The 23,262-nt window shown below is 41.4% G+C and overlaps 1 protein-coding gene across 1 annotated transcript in view; it reads right to left on the bottom strand.

The window, feature by feature from the left end:
- LOC134464778 (melanopsin-A-like) overlaps positions 1-14,619 on the bottom strand; it is a 45,860-nt gene extending 31,241 nt beyond the window's left edge. The window contains exon 1 of the mRNA XM_063218124.1: positions 14,578-14,619. Coding sequence (XP_063074194.1) covers positions 14,578-14,604 — 27 coding nt within the window. The 5' untranslated portion in view covers positions 14,605-14,619. The remainder of the gene's footprint in view (positions 1-14,577) is intronic.
- Positions 14,620-23,262: the final 8,643 nt, after the last annotated feature.

Genomic DNA, 23,262 nt, shown 5'->3' with positions numbered 1-23,262 from the left:
GCCTTCCTTGAGGTCCAAAACGTACCGCAAGATGTTATCCAGCTCGCCAGGTGTTTTCTCGAGGCCTTCAGGCAGGCCCATGAAGATCAGGTTTTTCTTGCGATATTCCGCAGTCATGTTGTCTACTTTCCTTTGTAGGTCGCCCAAGTCTTTAGTCAGGCTCTTCACTCTTTCATTGCTGGCATTTAATTCATCTTCCAGAGATCCCGTTCTAGTCTCTATTTCCGAAATTCTGTTGTTCATGGTGCGTGTTTCTTTTTTCAGATCTTTCACCGAGTTGGTTACTTCAGTCATTTTAGTATCAAAAGAAGTTCTAAAGTTTGTGAACTCGGTCAAAAGGTGTTGCGCCCATGCAGGTGTCTCTTCGTGCGCCATGACCTCACTGATTGCAGCTCGCCGCTGGTTAGTTTTCGATGTAGATCTTGTTTCCCGAGTCGACATACAGCTAGATCTGAAGCTTGAACTTTAATATCCACGAATTTCGAACTCAAATTATTTAAAAAGTGTCCATTAAGTTGTATATATTTGGTTTTCGGGGAGAGCGGCGTGCAGGAGCGTTCAGCACGCCATCTTCTCAGTCACGTGACCAGTTTTCATTTTTTTAATGTATCAATAGTTATTCTTCGACATTGAGATTGACTTTTCTTGGTTCATTTTCTGACCCTCCACAAACACCTTACATGGGTTAAGTTTACACAATGCAGTGAGTGCAATGATCATCTTCACTTTGAATTTGTGACCTTTTTGTAGCCTTGCTCTGCATTACATTTTTTAGGAGTCTTCTCATTTGTAATGTGAAAAAAGGCAACACTTTTCCAGGTCCCTCCCGCATTCCCTGGTCATATCTGTCAACATGAGTAATCACAGGCCTGAAGCAGACTAGACCCAGGCATAGCGTGCAGAGAAATGTGAATTGAGTTTGAAATTTGCATGTAGCAATGCCAGGCCAGAGGCAGACAGGCTATACAAAATACTGCTGTAATTAGTGTTTTCCCTCACAAATGGGCCTAAAGTTTTTTGGCACAACCACAATGTGTCCTAGACCCAGTAGACAAGAGAAAGTCCAAGTTATGAAGATTGAGAGTAACTTCATTGCAACTTCAACATGTCACTAACCATAGGTTTTCATGTGGGGCAAGTCATCATCATCATCATCATCATCATCAGAGAAAAATAACAATTACTAAGGAATGTATTGGAAACACTTGTAAGGAAAGTAAAATCCGCTGAGCTAACAATGTAAAAAAGATTAAATATTGGTGTATGTGTTGAGTCTGGAGGAAACCAACCCTTCCTCAACAACTGGACAATATCATCCTAATGGTGCATAAAGTGGTGGCAGCATAATGCAGTGTTGTTGGCAATGACTGAGCAATAGCGAAATGAAGTAAGCACCATTTTTCGAGTTTTGCATTCTGTTGTCGGAAATGACTGTTCAGACACAAAAATGTCAATTTCCCAAAATGTTGCAAAATGGATGTACGCATTTTTGCAACGAAGCTCTGTCCATGGCCCAGTGGCCATTTGAAAAACTTAATTCCAAACAACTCAAGGCCCCACACTGCCCAAAAGGTCTGTATTTCAAACGCACCACCATACAAAACACAGCCAAAGCAAAACAGGGATGACATACAGTAGGGACAGCGCTGAGATTGTCCTTGAGTGCCCTGAAACCAAGAGTGCCCTGAGCCCAACAAGATCAGCTTTCTTAAGCCCCGTGTACACCAAGCGCGAACTACACGACCTGAGCGGCGGAAGTCATTATTTCTCTATGGAGGGAAGGCGAATAAAGCTACCAGAGCAAATTGGCCAAGAGCGAAGCGACCAGAGCGAATTTTGACGATTAAACTCAAGCTAATCTTAAGCGAATTGCTATGACGAAGTTCGCCGAAAACCAATTGGAACGTTCATATCTACGAATGTCCCGGGCTGTCAAGACAGAGAGCCGTTGTGTGATAAGCTGTTCAGACCAGGAGCGACCAACGCAAAAAGAGCGACGGAAGTCATTATTTCTCTATGGAGGGTGCGTGACCATCGCGAATTCGCCAGGGGCGAAGCTTCCTGAGTGACCAGAGCGAATTTTAGCGATTAAAAAGTCAGCTAATCATATGGTATTGAGCTATTTGGACGAAAATTGAACAATTGGAATGTTCATATCAACGAATGTCCCAGGCTGTCAAGCCAGAGCCGTTATGTGATTAGCTAAATCAAACTTGCCAATGCCGCGTCCAGAGCGAATACAGCAAATTCAAGGCAAAACTTCTTCTGCTACCTCCGCTACTAGGCAGCGTAGTTCGCTCATGGTCTGAACGAGGCATCAGACTATTTTGCTGAGAGAGAGAATATATGGTCTTGCTTTGTGCCACTTGAACTTGAATGAGATTTCAAACAACTGCAGGACTTTTTTTTTTTTAATTCCAGCAACTTAAGTAGTTTGTTTCACACAGACCTGTAACTGCACCACAAGAGGTGAAATGGGTGCTAAGAAGTTCTGGATATGTCAGTGATATTACTGGCATCATCCTATTATACTAGCTTGATTAGTTTTAGGTAGGCCTAGATAGAAAGTAGCCCATCATGCTTTCGGATTATTTACCAGTTCTGTGGAATAAACATGATTTTACTGAGATTAAATATTTTGCTGTCATTTAGTGTACTCTTAGTATTTAGTCCTCATCCTGATGCGCAGCTGTTATGACAGATGTTCTTAAAACACTTTAATACCCTCAGTGTTAGATACATTCAACATGACATTTTAAACCCAAACAGACATTAGGTCATGATAGACTAGTGTTTCTCAGCTGGGGCTCCACAGCCCCCCCAGGGAGCGTTGACACTGTTGCCAGATTGGGCGGTTTCCCACCCAATTAAGCTGTTAAGGCTGGTCGTCTAATAATGGTTAAAAACTGTCAAAAGCGGGCATTTGGCGGGTCTTCCTGTAGATTCCTAGCCATAGAAATCCATACAATTTGGTTCAGTTAGTACCTTCCTGCGGTTTTTGAGCATTCTTTGGGCTGGAAATTATCAGACACATCTGGGCATGAGACACAGCTGAGAGGGGGTAATGCTTATTTGCCTTTTTTATTTTTGGGAGGCTTAAGCCTGATTCATGCTTCGGACGCATAGCCTCTGCGTCCGTCTGTCCATCATGTGTACATGTGCGCATGTTGCGGAGGACGCAGACAAAAAGGCACAGTGATTGGTTGTCTCGCTACTTCCTTGTTCTTGTGGCAGCGCAATGCTGGTAGTTTGCGAGAGCAAAGCTGTATTCTGTTACAAATTATATTAATGCCTTGTGTGTACATTTGTGTAAGTAAATACACAAAGCTACAAGCTCAGTAACAAACAATGCATCAGTTGAACACTCGTGGCACAATGCCTGCAGTTTTACTACCGTAGCCTGTTCCTCCACCGAATGTAAACACACATTGGCAGAGTCAACTGTTTCCATGCTTGCATTTTCTGCACGTGAAAACAGACTGGGTATGTCAAATAATGATACCAGTACATTGCCTTTGCAGTTTGTGTGAAAATACTTAGCTAACTGAGCTAGAAAGCAACATTGCATAATAATGGCTGCAGTGCAGTGCTTGCAATGTAGTGAAGGTAATCGCGCTATTTCAAATATGGCTCGCAATGAGACCTCGAGCGCAGATTCATGAAGGCAAAGTTGGTTCGTGACCACTCCAAAGCGACTTTTGACGCGCGCAGTTGCTGAAATCTAATCTGCAAGCCCTATCGAACGGTAGTGGTGCCATCACGATAAAGCCCCGTTTTTCGTGGTTGGGCCAATGCATTTGAATGGGCTGTCCGACTCATGGTTGATTTACGATTGATGGACCTGTCAAGCTTCCAGGAAAATGTGAGGAAGAAGCGGAGTGTAGAGAAGCGAACATTGCATTGGAAAACACACTGTCCAACTTAATTTGTTTTAGCCTAATTCACAGTGTGATGGGGCATACATGCTATCCCTTCACTAATAATCTTCCTATTTTCTGTCGGAATTGGGCCATCAATCGTAAATCAACCACGAGTCGGACAGCCCATTCAAATGCATTGGCCGAGGAAGTGTGACCCAACCACGAAAAACGGGGCTTTATGGTGACGGCACGACGAACGTTATAGATTATTGATCTGCGATTCGTGGCCACGTGACGATATAGCGTGCGATACAGTTGAATCTGCCCTTTAGGCTTATTTCAGACCAGAGCGAAGCTGTGTGAGACGGAATCGATTTTTACCTGAGGTGGCGAAAACACGTGCAAATCGTGGTGGTCGGTGTCCCATTGAAATGAATGGCAAAGAAGCAAACTAGCATTGGCTGTGGGGGGGATTTTGAACAGGACTAGACACACCTATAGTTAATCCTATTTGTGGATGCAATAACACTGGTGTTACACTTCTATAAAGTACTCAAATGTAGGTAATAAGTACAACACACATAATGTATGTACCTTTCTCAAGTGAACTCTGGACAATTGGTGCCGTGCGGCAGTCTCCAAAGCTGATGTGGGAATGTGTCTGTGTATTTGAAAGCACTTTGAGTCAACTGTATTGTGATACTGTGCTACAGTATATACATGTTGTTGTTATTACTGTTTTTGCATTACAATCTACATATCATATACGTAAGAACTGGTAGTCAGGCAAAGTGGTCAGTTGTCCTGGGCCCAGGGAAAGGCCCCCCAGAACGCACGCACACACGCACGCACGTATGCACGCACGCGGGGAAATATCGATGCATTAATTCCATGGAGCAATCAGTGTTTTTCATGCCTATTCATGAGCGAGAAGGATGTCACCAGCACCATGCCTGAGTAGTCGGTAGGTGGGGAGCTAGGTGTCAGGTCGTGTGTGGGCACTAGGCTACCACGTCACATCAGGTCCGTGTCCACCCATGCCTTACTGCTGCCCCACGCATGACTGGAGCATGCTAAGCAGCAATGCATAAACGAGTTGTCAAATATAGATTTCCTATTCAGTTCAGGAGGACATAATGTCCCCTAGTGACAGTCTGGTGAAAAAACCCTCATTATGCACAGGCTCCTTTAGGCTATTAAAATCCCGTGTTGTGACTAGCTGGGCTGATGTACGGTGGCCAAATATAAATGCCACAGCAAATGCATGCAAAAGCCACAACACAACAAAAAAGTTGCAACACACAAAAGAAAATCTGTGATGCAACTAGAAATCTCACAGAACTACAACAAAAACGGGAAACCCAACAAAAAAAGCTGCAAGACTACAAAAAAGTTGCAAGTGAGTAATTTAGTCAATTAGATCTGTGTTTCAAACATCTCGTCGAGTAGCTGCTGTTGTGACCTTTTTAGTTGCACTGCACCTTTTTTGTTGTGTTGAGGCATTTTTTGGCGTGTTGTGACTTTTGAATTTGCTATGGTGTTTGTATTGCACCAGTAAGACACCGTACTTACACAGTAGCCTATGTGTGGGCTCCGCCCTCTATTCATTGTGCCTTGTTCCAACAGAGTAGGTAGGAGAGAAGATTGTTGTTGACCTCTGTGACTATAAGGACAACTTCCATCTGCTTAGCTCCTGTTCTGATTTGACATTCTGCGGTAAACAGATCTAGGAAAACAGGTAATACTAGGCTTTGCTAGATTTATTGAATCATTTCACAGTAGCAGTGGTACTATATGCATATAACTGGATCATATCAGCGTAGCGACTTATATTTGTATCATGCTTGGCGATTCCATGTAATATTGATGTAAAAAAATGTTGGTGCGGTCATACAGTGGCCGCAGATGCTTCCACCAAGTTTTCTACAATGTCTCTTCTACACAGCGGCAATCCACTGGAGGAAACAAGGAAAAGCTGATTTGATTGTCACTTCATACAGTTTTTCCAAAGACAAAGAGAAATGCACCAGATTCATTATGAAGAGGGAGAATAGTGTGTGTTTGTGGGATAGGCCTACTATCTGTTTCAGCACACATTTTACAGCATGCCATTGAGGGTTTGTTATGCCAAATTTCCAATGGAGTTGTGAAAATGACAGCATGTTTGACATGCATATAATTCTTGAAAGATCTTGTCACTGCTACACTGGTACATTCTTGGAACAACACTTTTCAGCAAATGCATTGTCAGAGGGCTGCACACTTGAAATGATTTCTAGGCCAGTTTTGTGATTGACGATGGATGTTATTGGGTGCATTTGGCCATCTCGAGCGTCATAACACACCTCAACTGACAGATAAACGACATCCTGACGACAAACACACACACTTCATGCTAAGAGCCTGTGCTTATCTCTCACTCACACACCATGAGTATCTCTGAGAGGGCTATGCATGGCATGTCACTCCGGTTTGTGTGTGTGTGTGTGTGTGTGTGTGTGTGTGTGTGTGTGTGTGTGTGTGTGTGTGTGTGTGTGTGTGTGTGTGTGTGTGTGTGTGTGTGTGTGTGTGTGTGTGCACGTGTGTGCGCGCGCGTGCGTGTGTGCATGCATGCGTGTGTGTGGCAGTGGGAGCTCTGGTTTGCCTAATACATGACAAAACATGGAACATGGTGGCAACAGGGATCGCTTAGAAATTTGGGGTGGTGATTCTAAATTTTCCAAAATACTATAAAATACCATTTGATTGATTCTACATGTTGCCACAACAAACTACTGCTGAAAACTGCCACAATACATGGTACATCTGAAGACTGTACATGTTTCTTTCTTTACATTGGATATTCAAAATAAACCGCAGCTCTAAACTGATCTGAACAGAGCAAGACCATATACAGGACAACAGTATACGTGAGACCTGTGTACACAGTAAATGTTGCGGTGTTAATTCAACACTTCTAGTTCATTTAAGTGCAAATAATGTCAAATCAACTCTCTAAGTGTTAAATGAGCACTGCAGAATTTACTGTGTAGCCATGTGCGCAGAAGCGTACAAGAGCCTTGAAAAGCATGACCAGAGAGACTGCATAAGAGTTAAATTACTCTTAGAATGTCTGGTGTGACTGTGGCTCTTCCGTCACATGGTCAAGGTGTGAATGAGATTCACTGTGGTCAAACCTACAGAGACAATGCCTATCTCCCTACAGACCATGCTTGCTTTTTTCCTGGGTACTGGCGCAGTCAAAAATCCTAGGATGGGATCTGAAGGTAGATGTAGATGTAGCCGATAATTAATAACATACTGTAGGAACATTGCTGTATAATGTAGCTGGTGATATTTCCTTCATGTGACATAAGTGTTATATCAGGGGGAAATAGTCAAAAGAGTCTTCTGAGTAATCCTGTTTTGAAAACATAATGGATAACACCCCCACCCCAGCCCTGATAAACCACACGCCTCATACAGGCAAATACCGCCGAACCCCCCACCCAGAAAAGCACAGTCAGAGTGTTAAATGTCTCCCTTCCTTTTCCATTTGTCTTCCTCCCATTTCCCATGCTGGCCAAATGGACAAAAACTCTTGCTTCCAATTCAAGCTTGATGCACATATGTAGACGTTAATTAGACTTCAGGTAGATGGCAAAACTCCTTAAACCCTTAAAAAATAAAGTTGCAGATAAAATTAGGTGAAATTCAGAACCTATCAGTCTGGACCTTCCAGGAAAAAACTTATTTGCTAAAGATATTCGAATAGTGATCATCAGAAAATAAATCCATTATGTTTATATACAGTGACTACAGTCCTCTATAGACACTTCTAAAGCCTTGTGACTATCTGTACATTCTCTGAAGATGCAAGGGTGTACACACTTCTCACTACCATTTTCATGGCACAAAATGCATTAGATCACATGCATTAGACCACACTTTTTTTCTAATTAAGCAACAATCAAGCAAGGTACATAATATGGTTAACACATGGTTATGGTTAACATTTTACTGTGAACCATTTTCAAAGATAGGGTTGGATTATGATGAAAAGGGGCTTTTAGGATGAAATGAAGAAACTCTTCCTAACTCGCCTAACTCCATTCTGCTCCAGGGACTGTAACCAATACCCTATACTGCCAACTGTACTATCACTATCAGTGCATAAAACAAACGTCAGGAGGGGTAACCTCGACATTAATCAGATTGTCAGGAAATTTGATACGATAGGTCTACAAATAACTTTGTTCTGAATCACAAGCTTCAGGGATTGTTTCTGCATCACCACAGACATGTGCCCTGCGTGACAGGTCATTTGTATGATAAGAGTATGAACTTCACAGCCATTAGCGAATACTTTCTTTTCAACAACTACACATTAAGAAATGTGTATTCTGAATTAGTTCGTCATGGTTTTCAGCAAGCCTGTCTTTGCCATAAGGATCTGATATTGTCACAGGAAACATGCTGTATAGTCGCAATAACTTTCATACTTGGTTACAACACAGCCCTCGTTGCGATTCCATCTGGCCCGAGCTTTAACTACTTTGCATAAAAGCGTCATAATGTAATGTGTACTACTACAGAACTATGACATTACACAGGGCCTTTAGTAATGCACTACGACTTGGCCATTGCCATTCTGGTAACAGCAAATAGCCTAACACTGTGTCTTAACACACTAAATCACAAGTGAGATCTAGGGTGCAAGTCAAATGATGGTCCTAACGTCCTTTTGCCTCTATGTCGCTCCACCTCCGTGGAGAAAACAATGAATCAACCCTACTGTCAACCTGTTTCTCCACTGCCAACCAGCTGGACACAACCAATTGTATTTTTTGAAAGAAATTGAATAAAAACTTTTTGATCATCAATGCCGTCAAACTTTGTGCCACAAGGCTGAAGAAGGCCAAAGGAATGGAAAGAAGGAAGGAGTTTGACCTGGACCTTAATCTGTGAACCGTGCATTTTTCCATAGGTGGAAGGTGTGATCTACGATTGTTATGATTGTAAGGCGGCCACTACGGATGTCTATCATCAACCTGCAGCACATAGCGAATAAAAACCAAATGCTGCTGTTCTTTTAATAATAAACTTTCAATCTAAGCAATTTAGCACACTGTCTAAACTATGGTTTGATGGAAAGAATGTTTTTTTGCTTGTGGCGTCACCATGGTGGATCCATAAACAATATAAGCTTTTGTTTGTCGAAGAAAACATGTCTTGCCCTCACTCCATTCTGTGATTGGATCCAAAACTCGAGAACATTTTGGGCATAGTTTCTAGGCTGACGAGAAGATGAAAACAAGTGCGCAAGGCAGCATGATGGGAATTCCGAGGCTGATGATGTCTCACTGTTTACAGTAAATGAAAAGCGTAAGATCACATGTCTTGGTTTTACAGCTGTTTCTGAAAAGGACACGATAACTGATGAAGTCATCAAACACAACACAATCTCAATCACAGGTCCCTTTTAGTGCTGCACACAAGCCAAATTCTACCGTTTGTCCAGTGGTAATTTCTATAATTTCTCAATTGTGTTTGTGCGTGCGTGCGTGTTTGCATACATGCACAGCACTTCATGACTCTGCTGTGTATCGCATTGCCGCTGTTGTTGAAATACTCTTCCGAAATAATGTGGCTATGCATGAACAATCACACATAGCCTACATGGAATGGCAAAGTGATTCAGCAGCATGAAGATGTGTTTTGTACTTTTCCAAACAGGCCTGACATTGTGTTTCAGGATGTTGAGATACAGCAGGTGATGATGACCAAGTACCATGGCCCCTAATAACCATCAAATGCTTCGGCTAGTCTTGCAGGCTCATTGTCCTAATATTTAGACAATGTAGCCTGGGACGTGTACTGTACACAGACAAATGGTGAGTGGATCAAACAATGTGCCCAAGTTATCCTCTACTGTATGTCGGCAGCAACCTTGTTGTGTGGTTTTGACGTTGCTATGTGTTCCCATGATGAACAATGTGTGACCAATGAAAATATTTGAATTCTGCTAATGTAGTTTGATCAATGGGTCCAACTAAAAAAATCAAAATGTTTATGAAGGTTTACATGTTGTGCTCAATAGAAAAATGAAAACGTATTTTTGTGCAGCATTGGTTACAGAAGAATGTGGTTACCTATTGCTGTGACTTAGATAAAGATCAGAGCACATTTTATGCCCAATTCTTGCCGAAATCCAAGTAATTCCAAAGGGTTGAAATAGTTTTTCTAGCTACTGTACTTGCACACCACGTATTTAGTAGAGACAGCTTTATTCAGAGCCAGCAGCACATGAGCGCAGCTTAACATTCCACTCATTGAAAAGTAGACCGCATACTATACTTGATCAGAACAGATGACGGAAAAGAGTGCAATGCTGCCATCTAGGATTCCAGCCAGCAGTCAATATTAAGAGAGAGAGAGAGAGAGAGAGAGAGAGAGAGAGAGAGAGAGAGAAAGAGAGAGAGAGAGGGAGAGAGAGAGAGAGAGAGAGAGAGAGAGAGAGAGAGAGAGAGAGAGAGAGAGAGAGAGAGAGAGAGAGAGAGAGAGACTCTGGCAAGTCAAGGCGTTTTTTTTTCCTTTTCAGTGCTGACAATTATTGTGGCTCTTTGAGATGTATTCTGCGTCCACTAGGTCTAGTGCTATTGGCAACATACCGTAAATCCACTTTAATCAGATTGAAAAGTAGACTAAGAAAGCCTTAAACCTTACATGTCTCAAAGGTCACAACATCTGGTTGCTCAGGAAGTAAGTCAGAAAGTATGCCAACCACAAGTCACAATAGAGTAGTCGTGCTTATTCAATTGGTGGCGCGAGGGCCACATGCGGCCCAGACGCAGTCTGCAGGTGGCCCAGATGTGCCCCCCAGCTCTAGCAATATACACTGCAGTTTTGAGACTACAGTTCACTACATGGACTACGTGGATTTCTGGAGAATATCTTGGTTGCGTTGTAGACTGAACATTCAATGTGGTTAAGTTGTAGGTAAGAGGAACAGGTTTAAAAAATGTTTGTAGACTGCTGATTTGAAGTGTCATTACAGCGTTAGTGATGGCTGAAAATGAGCGTCCTGACTTCAGTTATGGGTTTCAAAATGTGGCCGAAATGAAATTCGAATTGAATAGCCCTGCACTAAAAGTTCACAATACAATACGTCATATACACATCATTTTAGGTATGCCCCTGATACAAACATCCTCCACTGCCATCAAAAGGCATCCCATTAAAGGTTAATAAAGCGTACATCATAGCTAATTAGCAGGCTGCTGGTTCACTATCTTCCTCTTTCATCAGGTCTCAAATCCATCTAAAGCTTTATGTCTTAGTTGCCTTTCTTTCTCTCTCTCTGTCCTTGCACATCTGCCAAATCTTATTTTAAATGAATTTCTCTTGATGCAGTATTTTAAAATGGCATCAGAGGCTGCTTTATTAAATGATGGCATTTTCACATTGCCCTCTGACTGCCCATAGGTTTTGACTTGATAGTGGGCATATGTGCTCTGCATTATGCCACACCTATCATGTTTGTTGTTCAAACCAACTTCTGTCAATATGGCAATGGATTTGACAGTAATACCATGGAATGATTAGCTAAGACTTGTTAATTCTGACAACCTCATCCAGAACAAGATTTCATTAAGATTGCGGCTTCAGTTAATTATTGGTGCATTACCATGGTACCCATGCAATTAGCCAGTAATGACCGATTCTGTAATAGCCGAGTGATAGAGCTGTCTCCCAAAGGAATGTGATATTTGCAGACTTAAACTGACGTAAACTGACGTTTTGGTTACCATCTATGGTGAAATATTATTTGCCATTTTTGTTTTCATTTCAACTCATACCATGAAGCCATGCATGACAATGATTATGATCATGTATACTGCTGTCATTATTTATTTTGAGGGGAGCAGCTGGCCTTAGCCAGACGACTTCAAACCTTTGCAAGAGCTGGTCTGACCAACTTGCCTTATAACCCCATGTCCCGGAGGGCGGGCCTAACCCGAAATGCCTCTGCTACTGGTTAAAGCTACAATCAATCAGAGCACTTTTTCCTTTCACTTAGGGTGAACTATGGTAAATTGGGACACTTTTGGTAGATCGCAAAAAAAACCCACTTTAAGTTTAAAATACACCAACATTTAGTAATTGTATGTCTTCATATGGGTCTTGGGTACATTTCCATGTAGGAATTAGTTTTTGAAGTATGATATTTTATAATATATTAACATTTAAAGACAGTGAGACACCAACTTCGTTGTGAGAAAATGCTATGGCAATTTGGGACACCCTTTAATGTAAAATGGGACAGTCTGTTTGATTATTATTATTTTTGCACAAACTGAAGAATAATATCGTTTTTCTCTTGTTAACAGTAGACTAGGATCTTAACTATTTAAAAAATGATATAACATCCCTGAAACATTTCCATTTCAAGAGAATATTGAAGGAGTATGGCATGTGTGACTGTGGCCATGGCCATTAGCATGTGGGATGCATATTACAATACAGGCCTATGGCGTGCTAATATGTTATGCTAACAGCTAACAGAAGCCCATTCTGTTGCTATGAGAAAACTGTCCCATTTTAGCTTAAAATATTGTCCCAAATTAGCTCACTCGACTATACTTAGTAAAAGTATGTCTCCTCAATAAAGTAAAGACAAATGTGTAAATGTTTTGATATTGAGTTAAACCTTTAGTAAACAACATATATTTCAATCATATTTTGTACCATATAATCACTAATTCAGCCATAATATCCTTATGATCTGATAGCATAATCGACATGTCAGCTAGCTAAACTGACAAGTGTTGGATCCACTGTCACTTCAAACCTTTGCTCATTTCTTTTATGATACTTAACACCAAATAAAATTATTGTTCCTTATACATGACAGTTGCAGTAACAATATTACATCCCATTTTGTGATTGGCTGCTAATATTTAGAAAGAAAACAACCCAAAACCTTATTTGTCCCAATTTGGCTGATGTCCCAAATTACCTTAGTTCACCCTATCTATCAGCTGGAAATTAGGTCTGAGGTTCTTTAAAAACATTGTCTATGTATTTTGTTCAGTATTTGTTGAATAGTTTTTAGTCGCCTGTCTGCCCTATTGCTCACGTCCAGACGGATGGTTGAGTCAGGTAACCTCACCTCATTTCCTTTTCAGTGGACTCACCCATCAGTCTGGACGTGAGCAATAGGGCAGACAGGTGACTAATTAATATTCAAGACAATGAGCCACTGCTTGTCTACATTACTTTAGAAGTGGCTATGTCTATTTGACTGCAATTCCAAACCCTATAGCCTACCCTCTGTCTATAGCCTACTAGGATTGCCAACCACCCCTTGAGATACGGAATCGTCCCGTATTTAGAAATAAAAGTAAGCCTACGGCTTTCCTATTGAGCTGAAATGAGACACGGGACATTAAAATGCAGGAAATTACATCTAAGAAATAAAAAAAATTTAGGGGGGGGGGGGAGAAGAGGAATGCCACGACAATGAAGTGTCACCATTTTTTTTCATTGATAGTTGGCAACCCTACAGCCCAGATTACTTATACACATTCTTAACCTTAGCATCAGTTATGGTGATTCCCCCCGAAGGATATAGATGACATATTTTGGTGCAATATGACTGGCTTGAAAGAGGCTGCATGTGGCTGTGGCCTCTGCACCTCGACCTCTGCAAATCAAGTGAATAGAGGGGCAGTCTACACTGCCATTGCAGACAAGTTGAAAACTCTGACTCTCCTCCTGACCCTTTTCACAGTTCAGTGGAAAAACCTACAGTTATTATTAGGTCTAGATTACCATGCAAAGTTACCACACTGAACATGTGCCCTTTAGACCCAGATGATAATCGATTAAGTGTGTGACCGCCATCATAGGCAACCATGGCAGACAAACCAAGTGCATTCACCTGCTAGGATTTTCACTATCCTTTCACACCCTATGGTTCAATACTTCTGTCAGGTTCACATAGAAATAAAGATGTTCACCGGGCCACTGCTGTCCATGTGCGCATTTTTAGAATAATGATGAATGCATGCGAGTGAAGCTAGGAGTTACATAACATACATACTCAATCAACCACCATCAATCAGTCATATTAATTTCCCTCTTCATATGCGAGTGCGTGCAACCAAACGCGTTGTCAAACTCCAAAATGTCCATAGCGTTTGTAATATAAATAAATAGAATAAAAGAGCTAACCAGAGCGAGCAGAATGGACCCACGCAACTTTTAATTGCTCTTTGCCTTTAGCTGAAGGAGATCACTGGATGTCTCTATAGCGTGTAATAACGAACACGCAAAAAAGAGCCGGCGGTGATATCGTCCACGGCTACTTCTGATGCAATTTACATTGTTTATCATTTTGTGTCGTCCGTATGTTCTAAATCAGCACATTGGAACTTTCACGCCCACTGATGATTTAGCCTACCATTCATGTGTTTTGGTGTGCCACGCTCTCTACCAGCAGACACGCGCAATTCACGTGTTAATTTGATGCGCTCCGCATCTGTCACACCGGCACTTTCTTAAAACATTTTGTTATGCATCAGCATCTATTATCTACACATTCTGAGCGGTTATACTGTGATTTCAACTTTGAACAAACTAATACGGAGACATGATGGTAGAATAAAACACGAGCTATATATTATGTACCCATTTCAATGTGCGCAAAAAGATGCAAAACACCTGATCTACTTACCGAGGTGGAGAGACCAGGCAGCTCCATCAGTTTGTAGGCAGTGACAGAGCTGTAATTCCATGGTGTTTGGGTTTCAGTTTTGCCTACGGTACTGTCAGGATCCAGAGTCGGGATGCCCTTGATGACCGGCGCCGTGGTCATCATTGCCGGGCGCGTGTCAACGTTGGCGAGAGAACAGTTCGCTTCGGTTCCATTAACCAAGCATCACTGCAACAGCCCCATCGTAAACGCGGGAAGCGCGGGTGACCGAAAGTGTGAAAAGTAGATTGCTCTGTGTCCACTCTGCTGCTTCCTTCCCTCTCTGAAGCTCTAGCCAATGCTTTGAGACTTTAGTGACCTGTCCGCGTATTGGGTTCTGTGTGAATGGGTAATGAGAGTGCTCGGACGATATAGATTACTGTTTGGTAACGACACTGGGATGAGAGTGGCGCTACCGTTCACCCACTGTACGATATCAGAAAATGTCCCCAGTTAAGTGTTATTTCCTAGAATGTGTTGCCTGTCTGTCCATCTCTCTCTCTCTCTCTCTCTCTCTCTCTCTCTCTCTCTCTCTCTCTCTCTCTCTCTCTCTCCAAGTCTATTCAACAATGAATATTGTTTCAAGGATTTTTTACAAATAAATAATTCTGTTCACACAGTCAGAAAATACCACATATATGATACAGTCAATAATTATGCAATTCTGCTTTATGTAGGCAATTTGTACAACCTCAGATATGAATTCCACACAATTTCACATCGAGTTAGAATTATATCCTTAGTATGAGGTCATGATTGACCCTGCGAATTCTACAGGTGAGAATGTTCAACTGTTAAACCAGAATTCACCAACAGAAAATAGTTTTACACCAGAAGAGCTACGGTGAAAAGTTCCAAAAGTTGAGTTTTGCTTTGACCTACTATGTTGAGGTAAAGACCATGGCATGCACAGTGAAATTTGTGTTAAGGACTTTTCCTGGGGCTAAGAACAGGATATGGGGCACTCATGTGCTCACCGCACACCAAAGGGTTCCTTTGTTTCCAGAGAGAAGGGCGGAAAAGAGTTGTTTACCCTGTAAGTTGCTATTGTGTAATCGGTCGACTGGACGTATGAATGTGTGTGTGTAACAGTTTCTCATAACTGATCTCCTTGTGGCCTTTACTTGCCCCGTTTGGCTCCTCTCCACATCTTCTCGTCATGAGACTGGCTGCCCACTGGGCTGACCAGAGGATGGGAAGAAAGAGCAGGTGGGTGGGTGAGTATTACAGAAAGAAAGAAAGAAAGAAAGAAAGAAAGAAAGAAAGAAAGAAAGAAAGAAAGAAAGAAAGAAAGAAAGAAAGAGAGAGAGATAAAGAAGCATGTTGTCTGGGTTGAAGACAGAAGCCATGCTGACCAGGCTCTATGTCAGAGAGCTCATTGGGGGATGTGTAAGGAGAAATGTTGTGTACTGTAATAAGCCTGTGCACTACACTGAATCAGGAATGATGCACAACTTCATGGAAAAAGAACATTACGTGCAACCAGATGCTGTTTCAAGACTATTCTTCTTCCTCAGAGTGAAACTTTGACATTTCCAACCAGGCTAAACAGGGGCTGTGTTATACAGCAAATACAAAATTAATTCACTGGATCTCCATGCAAGATTATACATTTCACATAAGAGTTCAAGGATTGATTGTCACTGTCAGTGAAGGTAACGAAATTGTATGGAGCAACATAACACCACATTTCACCATAACAGTGGTTGTGGGCTCAAGTAAGTTTGATGACATGATGACTGGTGATGAATGATGTTATGACTCAGGCATAAACAAGAATTTGGACGGAAAATTGCGCATATAGTGCTGCATAATGTTACTGGAACAGGTGTGCAGAGGCCTTCAGGATTAGGGCCATTGTTCAGGAGGATAGAAGCTGTGGATACTACCTGAGCCAAATAAATGGAAAATGAGCGCCCCTTTGTCAAGATTTTCCTCCTTGGAATGTGCTCTGTAGTAAGAATTGTCAGGTTTGCAAAATGCCGTCATGCTGATAAGCACAGTAGGGCAATAGGTAGCACTTTCCACAGTGATCAACTTCAACAGTGATCAATAGTGATCAATAGTGATCAATTTCAATAGAGACCTAGGTCACATTTCTACCCATATTTCTTCACTTCAAAGTCTTCTGGTTATTTTACAATTACTCTGCCCATTGGCTTAGGAGCTGACCCAAACAAAGACCCAAATCTGTATCCCTCAGCTGCTCAAGAGGAAGTGCAGAATCCTGGGAGAGCAAGGAAACCATAACTCAAACATAGCTGACCAACTGAGGAAACAGAGAGAGTTGGTTAACATCAGGGAGCAGGGTCGGGTTAATGCACAGGCTAGATATGGCTGCAGCCTATGGCTACAGCCCCATTAGCCAGGGGACCCCCAATAGGCCTTGAAGGGCCGTCTTGAAAAAAATAGTCAACTTGTAAATGTTTTTACTCCTCTCCACAGTTGTCAGACAAGTTGTCCCTCATTCATGGCTCAGAATTACGAGAGCTGTCTGAATTATGCTGTGTAATTTTCTCACAGAATTTGTCCTCCACTGGGGCCTACAGCAACCCGTAGTCAAGGGGCCCCAGGCTATCTTAACTAGGCCCTGTAAGGGAGCAACAAAATACAAGAGTGAGAACAAGAACATCTGAGTCAACTATAACAGTGGCAAAAAAGCTGCCCAGAACACACAAACTCACAACTAGCACAAATAAACAAGAGCAGCAGACCACATGCAGCAGGAAGTTCTCCACACTCCAACTGCGGGATGAAATGTGTTTCCCCTCCCTTTCACACACCAGTAAAGCGATGAAATATTCATCTTAGCTCCGTGCAAGAAATCGTAAATAAGCAGTATCGTTAATTATTCGCTGAAAGCGCAAAAGATAACTAAACAAATAGGTCAAGGCAAAGCCTACTGAATAGAACCTCTGCAAGGGACATCAGCATTTAAAAGAACAACCTTTGTCCAGCAACTTTGAAATAATTTCCCTAGAGTAACAGTTATGCTAATGGAATTTCTTGCACAATTCCTTGGAGAATGTACAGTTTATCTCATGAGTCGTATGCTGTCATATGCTGATAGCTCTGACATGGATTGATATGCATATAATCCGATCTCCCTCTTACAACATTTTCTGTGACAGATCACGTAGTTGTTCAACTAGGCCCAGTGGAGAAGAATGTGCTGCCTAATCACTTTACCTCTGCTTTGAACAACTGATAGACTGTGACATGAAATTCAGTTGACCTACAATGCAAATAAACTAAATTCTGTTTCATATGAATGCTTTAACACAGTCAGTCATTCATTCATTCATTCATTCATTCATTCATTCATTCATTCATTCATTCATTCATTCATTCATTCATTCATTCATTCATTCATTCATATGTCTGTTTTATTCCCTTGTCATCATCATTCAATAACAGTGTTCAAAATTAAACTCACCATGAACAATGGCTTCATTTGCAAATTGTCTTCTGGTTTACTCATCTGGATTTACCTTCACCTCTCACTAGTGTATTGGCTAGCCAAGGAGTCAGTAAGTCTGTAAGAATCAACTAAATGTACAACTCACACTGCTGATGAATTACTGACACAATATGACATCAGTCAATTTAGAGCACACACTCAACTACGACCCTACACAAATCAACTGGGAATGTAATTTAATAACAGTCTGCTTTTCATGTCATTACAATGCATTTATCCCCACTATTAGATCCACTGTTAAACTTTTATCCAGAGTAACTGGTAAGTGATGATAAGATACTCTACATTCGTAGCAAAAGGCCAGGACAGAAATGACCTGACTATAACTAACAAAACAGCAAGAAGATAAATAATAAGAAGTAGAGTAATTGCAATAGGGTCCAATACGCCCCTCTGGTGCTTGAGCCCTCGCCAGGGTAAGATGTGCGAGTGGGGATGAAGCGGCTCAGTGTGTAGGAGCACATTACAGGCCATCGCATGTCAAGTCATAGACATCCCCTGGATTCGTGGAGGACCAAGCTTCAATCCAGAGCCTGCAGGAAAAACCCATTAGATGGGATCCTGCAGCCTATGCCGTGCATAAGACACTGTGGCCATGTCAATTTCAAAAGTCTTAGGAGCAAATTCCCTGTTCTGTAAAAAGGGGACTTTGTGTGAGGAGAGGGTTTTTTGTCATCGGTGTGACAAGTCATCGGGGAGGGAGCTGGGCAGTTGCCGTAAGATTACAACCCCCGGAGATCTCTTCCTCACTGCCAGGATTTAGAGTGATGGCAGGATTATGGCAAAACACAGAGACAGGATTTTCAAAAAGAATTTACATTAATCCCACAGTAATCCCACAGCATCCATGTATGACTAAACACATTATGCTATACTACTACTACGACTGCCCTTAACAAGTGGTCTGGTGATCAGCGAGAGAGAAGAGAGAGAGTGACAGAGAGAGAGAGAGAGAGAGAGAGAGAGAGAGAGAGAGAGAGAGAGAGAGAGAGAGAGAGAGAGAGAGAGAGATATTCTAGGAAAATCACTTAACCAAGCATACTGCATAAAACATAGCCTAAAACCTCAAGTCAGTGATTAAGCCAGCAATAGTATGTGTGACTGACTTTATGATTATTTACAAAGCAATATTAATCCACTTTCTTGAGTTTACAGAGTTAAGTCAAGTGAAGTTAAAACTTCCAGCAAATGTACTTACAGTACATACATACTGACATGATAATATGCTATCTGGTATGGCTGTGTCAATCCTACCATTTTTTCATGAAACACCATCTAAAATGACGAAATCTTGATATCCATTTTTTTACATTGTGTGTGTGTGTGTGTGTGTGTGTGTGTGTGTGTGTGTGTGTGTGTGTGTGTGTGTGTGTGTGTGTGTGTGTGTGTGTGTGTGTGTGTGTGTGTGTGTGTGTGTGTGTGTGTGTGCGTGTTTGTGTTTTGAGAGAGAGAGCAAAATGTGCATGTATTGTTAACCGCAAAAAATGTAATTATCATGATGGACGGATTCAAACTCAACATGGCACATAATGTTGTGCTTCACTATATGAGTAATCAAATAAAATCAAAATGTAGCCCGACCACATTCAGAATGCCCCTTCACTGGCCATGTTTAAACAACACCTGGAGGCTTATAGCTGCTAGTTCCATAAGCACATTCACTTACATGCACTCATACACACGCTCACTCACTGACGCGCACACACACTCACACTTTCCTACGATACCTTGTGAAGCGACCTTGGGTGTTTTGAAAGGCACTATGTAAAACTAAAATATTATTAATATCATTATTACAGCACAATATCACAACTATACAGTTGACTCAAAGTGCAAGAGAAATATGTTTAGTATTTAATGTGATAATAATAATATCCTCCTGACTACCAGCAGTTCATTTTTGTCCTCTCTAGAGGACATTTGTAAACCGCAATATCTCCCACCCCATACACACTACTGTGCTAACTCCCAATGGTCTTTGAAGAGGACATTCAGAGCTTTCCAATGATACCATGTGTGTAGGGGTGGGGTTTTGGGAACTTTATATTTCTTTGCAAGGAAAATGGTGTCCATTAAAAATAGGCAGCTTTTGGCTAAAGGGAAAGTAAATGCATAATACTTTAAAGTGGGCAATTATTGTCTTAAAACATCATCTTTATATGTTATTTCAATCTCTTCAGAGCACAATTAAACCATTTCTAAATTAATGTAACATTATTTAATTCCCATATTTAGGCGTTAAAGAAATGTCCTCTAAAATGGACATTGGTAGTGACATCTTCCATTTTGTTGGTATTTTTCTAGTCAGAAAGTCAGTATCAGAATCAGAAGGAGAGACACTTTACAGCACATTATTGATAAATAATCCTAGATGTGATGTTTGAGGAAGATGCTGAAGATTCAGAGACCTCTTAGGATTCATTTCAAGCAGGAAAAGTAGAATCAGAACAAGCAGAACGTTTCCTATTGATGCATTTGTCGCCCCATGCGGAGCATGACTCTGATGTATGTCTGAACTTTGCAGGACAATATTTCAACCAAAAATTACATTAAGACTAAATTAATCCTATAGACATGAACACATGTTTGTTCCAGAGATAATAACCCATATTTCACACATCAGAACTATAAAATTAGTCAACTCTGGTGAAAGTTCTCAGTTGAGGGACAACATGTCATTCAAGCTTCAACTGCAAGTCCAGTTGCTTAAAACAAAATTGCTTTGACTTGAGATGACCTGCATGAATGATAATGGTCACAGACACATTCAGTTTCCACCTCAAACCAATAACACTCATTGTAAACTCATAAATGCTGAAATGTACTAATTATTAAACTGATTGTTATGCTTTCTCATCCAGATTGATTGATAGCAATTAAGGTACATTTTCAATGTACGGCCTTCCAATGTCCACTGTAATGGACACATTAAATCTTTAAAATAAAAAATAAAAATTCGAAAAAAATGTTGTCAATCTCATTTTTTGCCTTCAAACAATTGGGGGAGTAAAAAAAAACAAAGATTTTTAAACTTTTTTTCCCCTGGTAGTCAGGAGGATATAAGATACTGTACTGTGATGTCACATTGATAAAAAAAGATATTGTTAGTGCAGAGATGATAATCAACATCAACCAAATCAATGGCATTCAAAACGTGCAGTTGAATGAACTGTACAATCAGCATCTGGTTGGAGAGTTGTTAATGAACTAACAGCTGGCAGCTATGTGTTATTACTGAACTGAGCCAAAATGTCCTCCCTCATGACAAAGAATTACAAAGACCAATCCTCATTGTTGGTGTCTGTGCACGTAACAACATTAACAAATGAACACGGTTTCCAGGAATCAAAACATCTTTATATATAATTCACTTTGTGGTGTGCAAGAACGTGCACAGCACATAGCATTTGCAGTTTTAATAACTCTGCATTGTGAACAAATAGTACGTTTTCAGGAGTCCCTGCAATGAGAAAGACAGGATCATCATGTTTTTCCAGTGTACTGTACAACTATAATGTCAGCACCACAGAGATATTTGATGTGAATTAAATTTGTTTCATAAAAAAAACCTCAAACCTGAACAGAGCCAAGCTTGACATCTAGAATAAAAATACACATCAAAGTAGCCTAATACAACATCCATCCTCATTCATCTTCATGAGCCGTCCCATTGGGCATGTCTAGCCAATTGATTCTGCAAGCGTATCTATGAAAGATGCTTCCCTGGTGTAACCTCTCTCATCTGACAAGCCTCATCCAGGTTTACCGGTGAGACCAAGGTCAGGTTACAGTACAGTAACTGTGCCTTTTGAGAAGATGAATGACAGATCCATTTGTTTTGAGGCCACGACAGCCACACCAATGCAGTCTGTAGTGATGATGACAAAGGACATGATTAATTCATCTCTCCCACCACCACTTTTCCACGAAAGCAAATCAATGAATGGAGCAGCCGAATCGACAGGGGAAGTCGACATCCCAGTTTTTCAGGGGTGGATGATGCTCCTCACTGAAGCCTCCTCCTCTAGTCTAACAGTACAGGAAGACACACTAGGGAAGAGATGCTGAGGCTTACTGTGATATAGCATACTGAACAGTATGAACAAAGGCCAACCAAATTGGATTTGGGTATGAATGTGCTCAACTACTCGATGAGAAAATGTCTCGTCAGTAGAGGAAATCTGGTCAATACTTTAGCCACGTGATTATGCTGTCTGCATTGTGCCAAATGTAGCCTACAGGCACCGACTGAGTAGATCAGTGGTTCTCAAACTTTTTTGAACAAACGACCCCTGGACCTCATCACAAGCTTCACAATGCTCCTTGTCCTCACCATAAGCTTGCCAACAGCCCCCTTACTATTAAAAAATGTAATTGAGGCCCTACCGTGGCCTAATAGTAGGGCACTCGTCTACCATGCGTCCGACCCGGGTTCGATTCCCGACCCGGGTCCTTTGCCAGCCCTTCCCGGTCTCTCTCTCCCCACTCGCTTCCTGTCACCATATTCACTGTACTATCATAAATAGAGTCAAAAGGACCAAAAAATATCTAAAATGTAATTGAACCAATGACGCCAAAGACAAATAAGCACCGCCCTCTCTCTCAACCGTATACTTCTCAACACCCTCCCTAGGGCTCCCCAATGGCCCCTGGGGGGGTTGTACTGCCCCGTTGAGAAACACAAAACTAAATGAACAATATCTTTTTTATAAAGAACACTGATATCCCTGCCGTGTCCCATAAAACCTGCCCGTCCAACTAAACAACATTGTCTCCAGCACCCACATCGACACCATCCCAATGTTGCAGGTACATTAAATTACATTCCTCAAAAAAGTAAGAGTATGCACAACCCACACTGTAACAAATAGCTGTTAATTTACGGCAATTCTGCAACAGCATTCTACTGTTTTTCGAAAAAACAGACAACTACTGTGAAAATATTACTTTGAGTCACATATTGAGCATAAACAGTAAGTACTGCACAATAGCAGTATTCGCCGTTGTGGAAAAAACTAGAGATGCACCGGATCCTGATTTTTAGGATCCTGCCGGATACCAGATCCACTGCTTAAGATCCTGCCGGATCCGGAACCGGATACAGGATCCTACTAAAGGGTTGAAACATATAGTCTACTTGCACACGTGGGCCCTTTTTATTACGTTGGCGCAAACTATTTTTTAGA

This window comes from Engraulis encrasicolus, chromosome 15 (genome assembly GCF_034702125.1).
Source record: "Engraulis encrasicolus isolate BLACKSEA-1 chromosome 15, IST_EnEncr_1.0, whole genome shotgun sequence".
Classification (NCBI taxonomy): Eukaryota; Metazoa; Chordata; class Actinopteri; order Clupeiformes; family Engraulidae; genus Engraulis; species Engraulis encrasicolus.
This window is presented reverse-complemented; position numbering and strand designations above follow the sequence as displayed.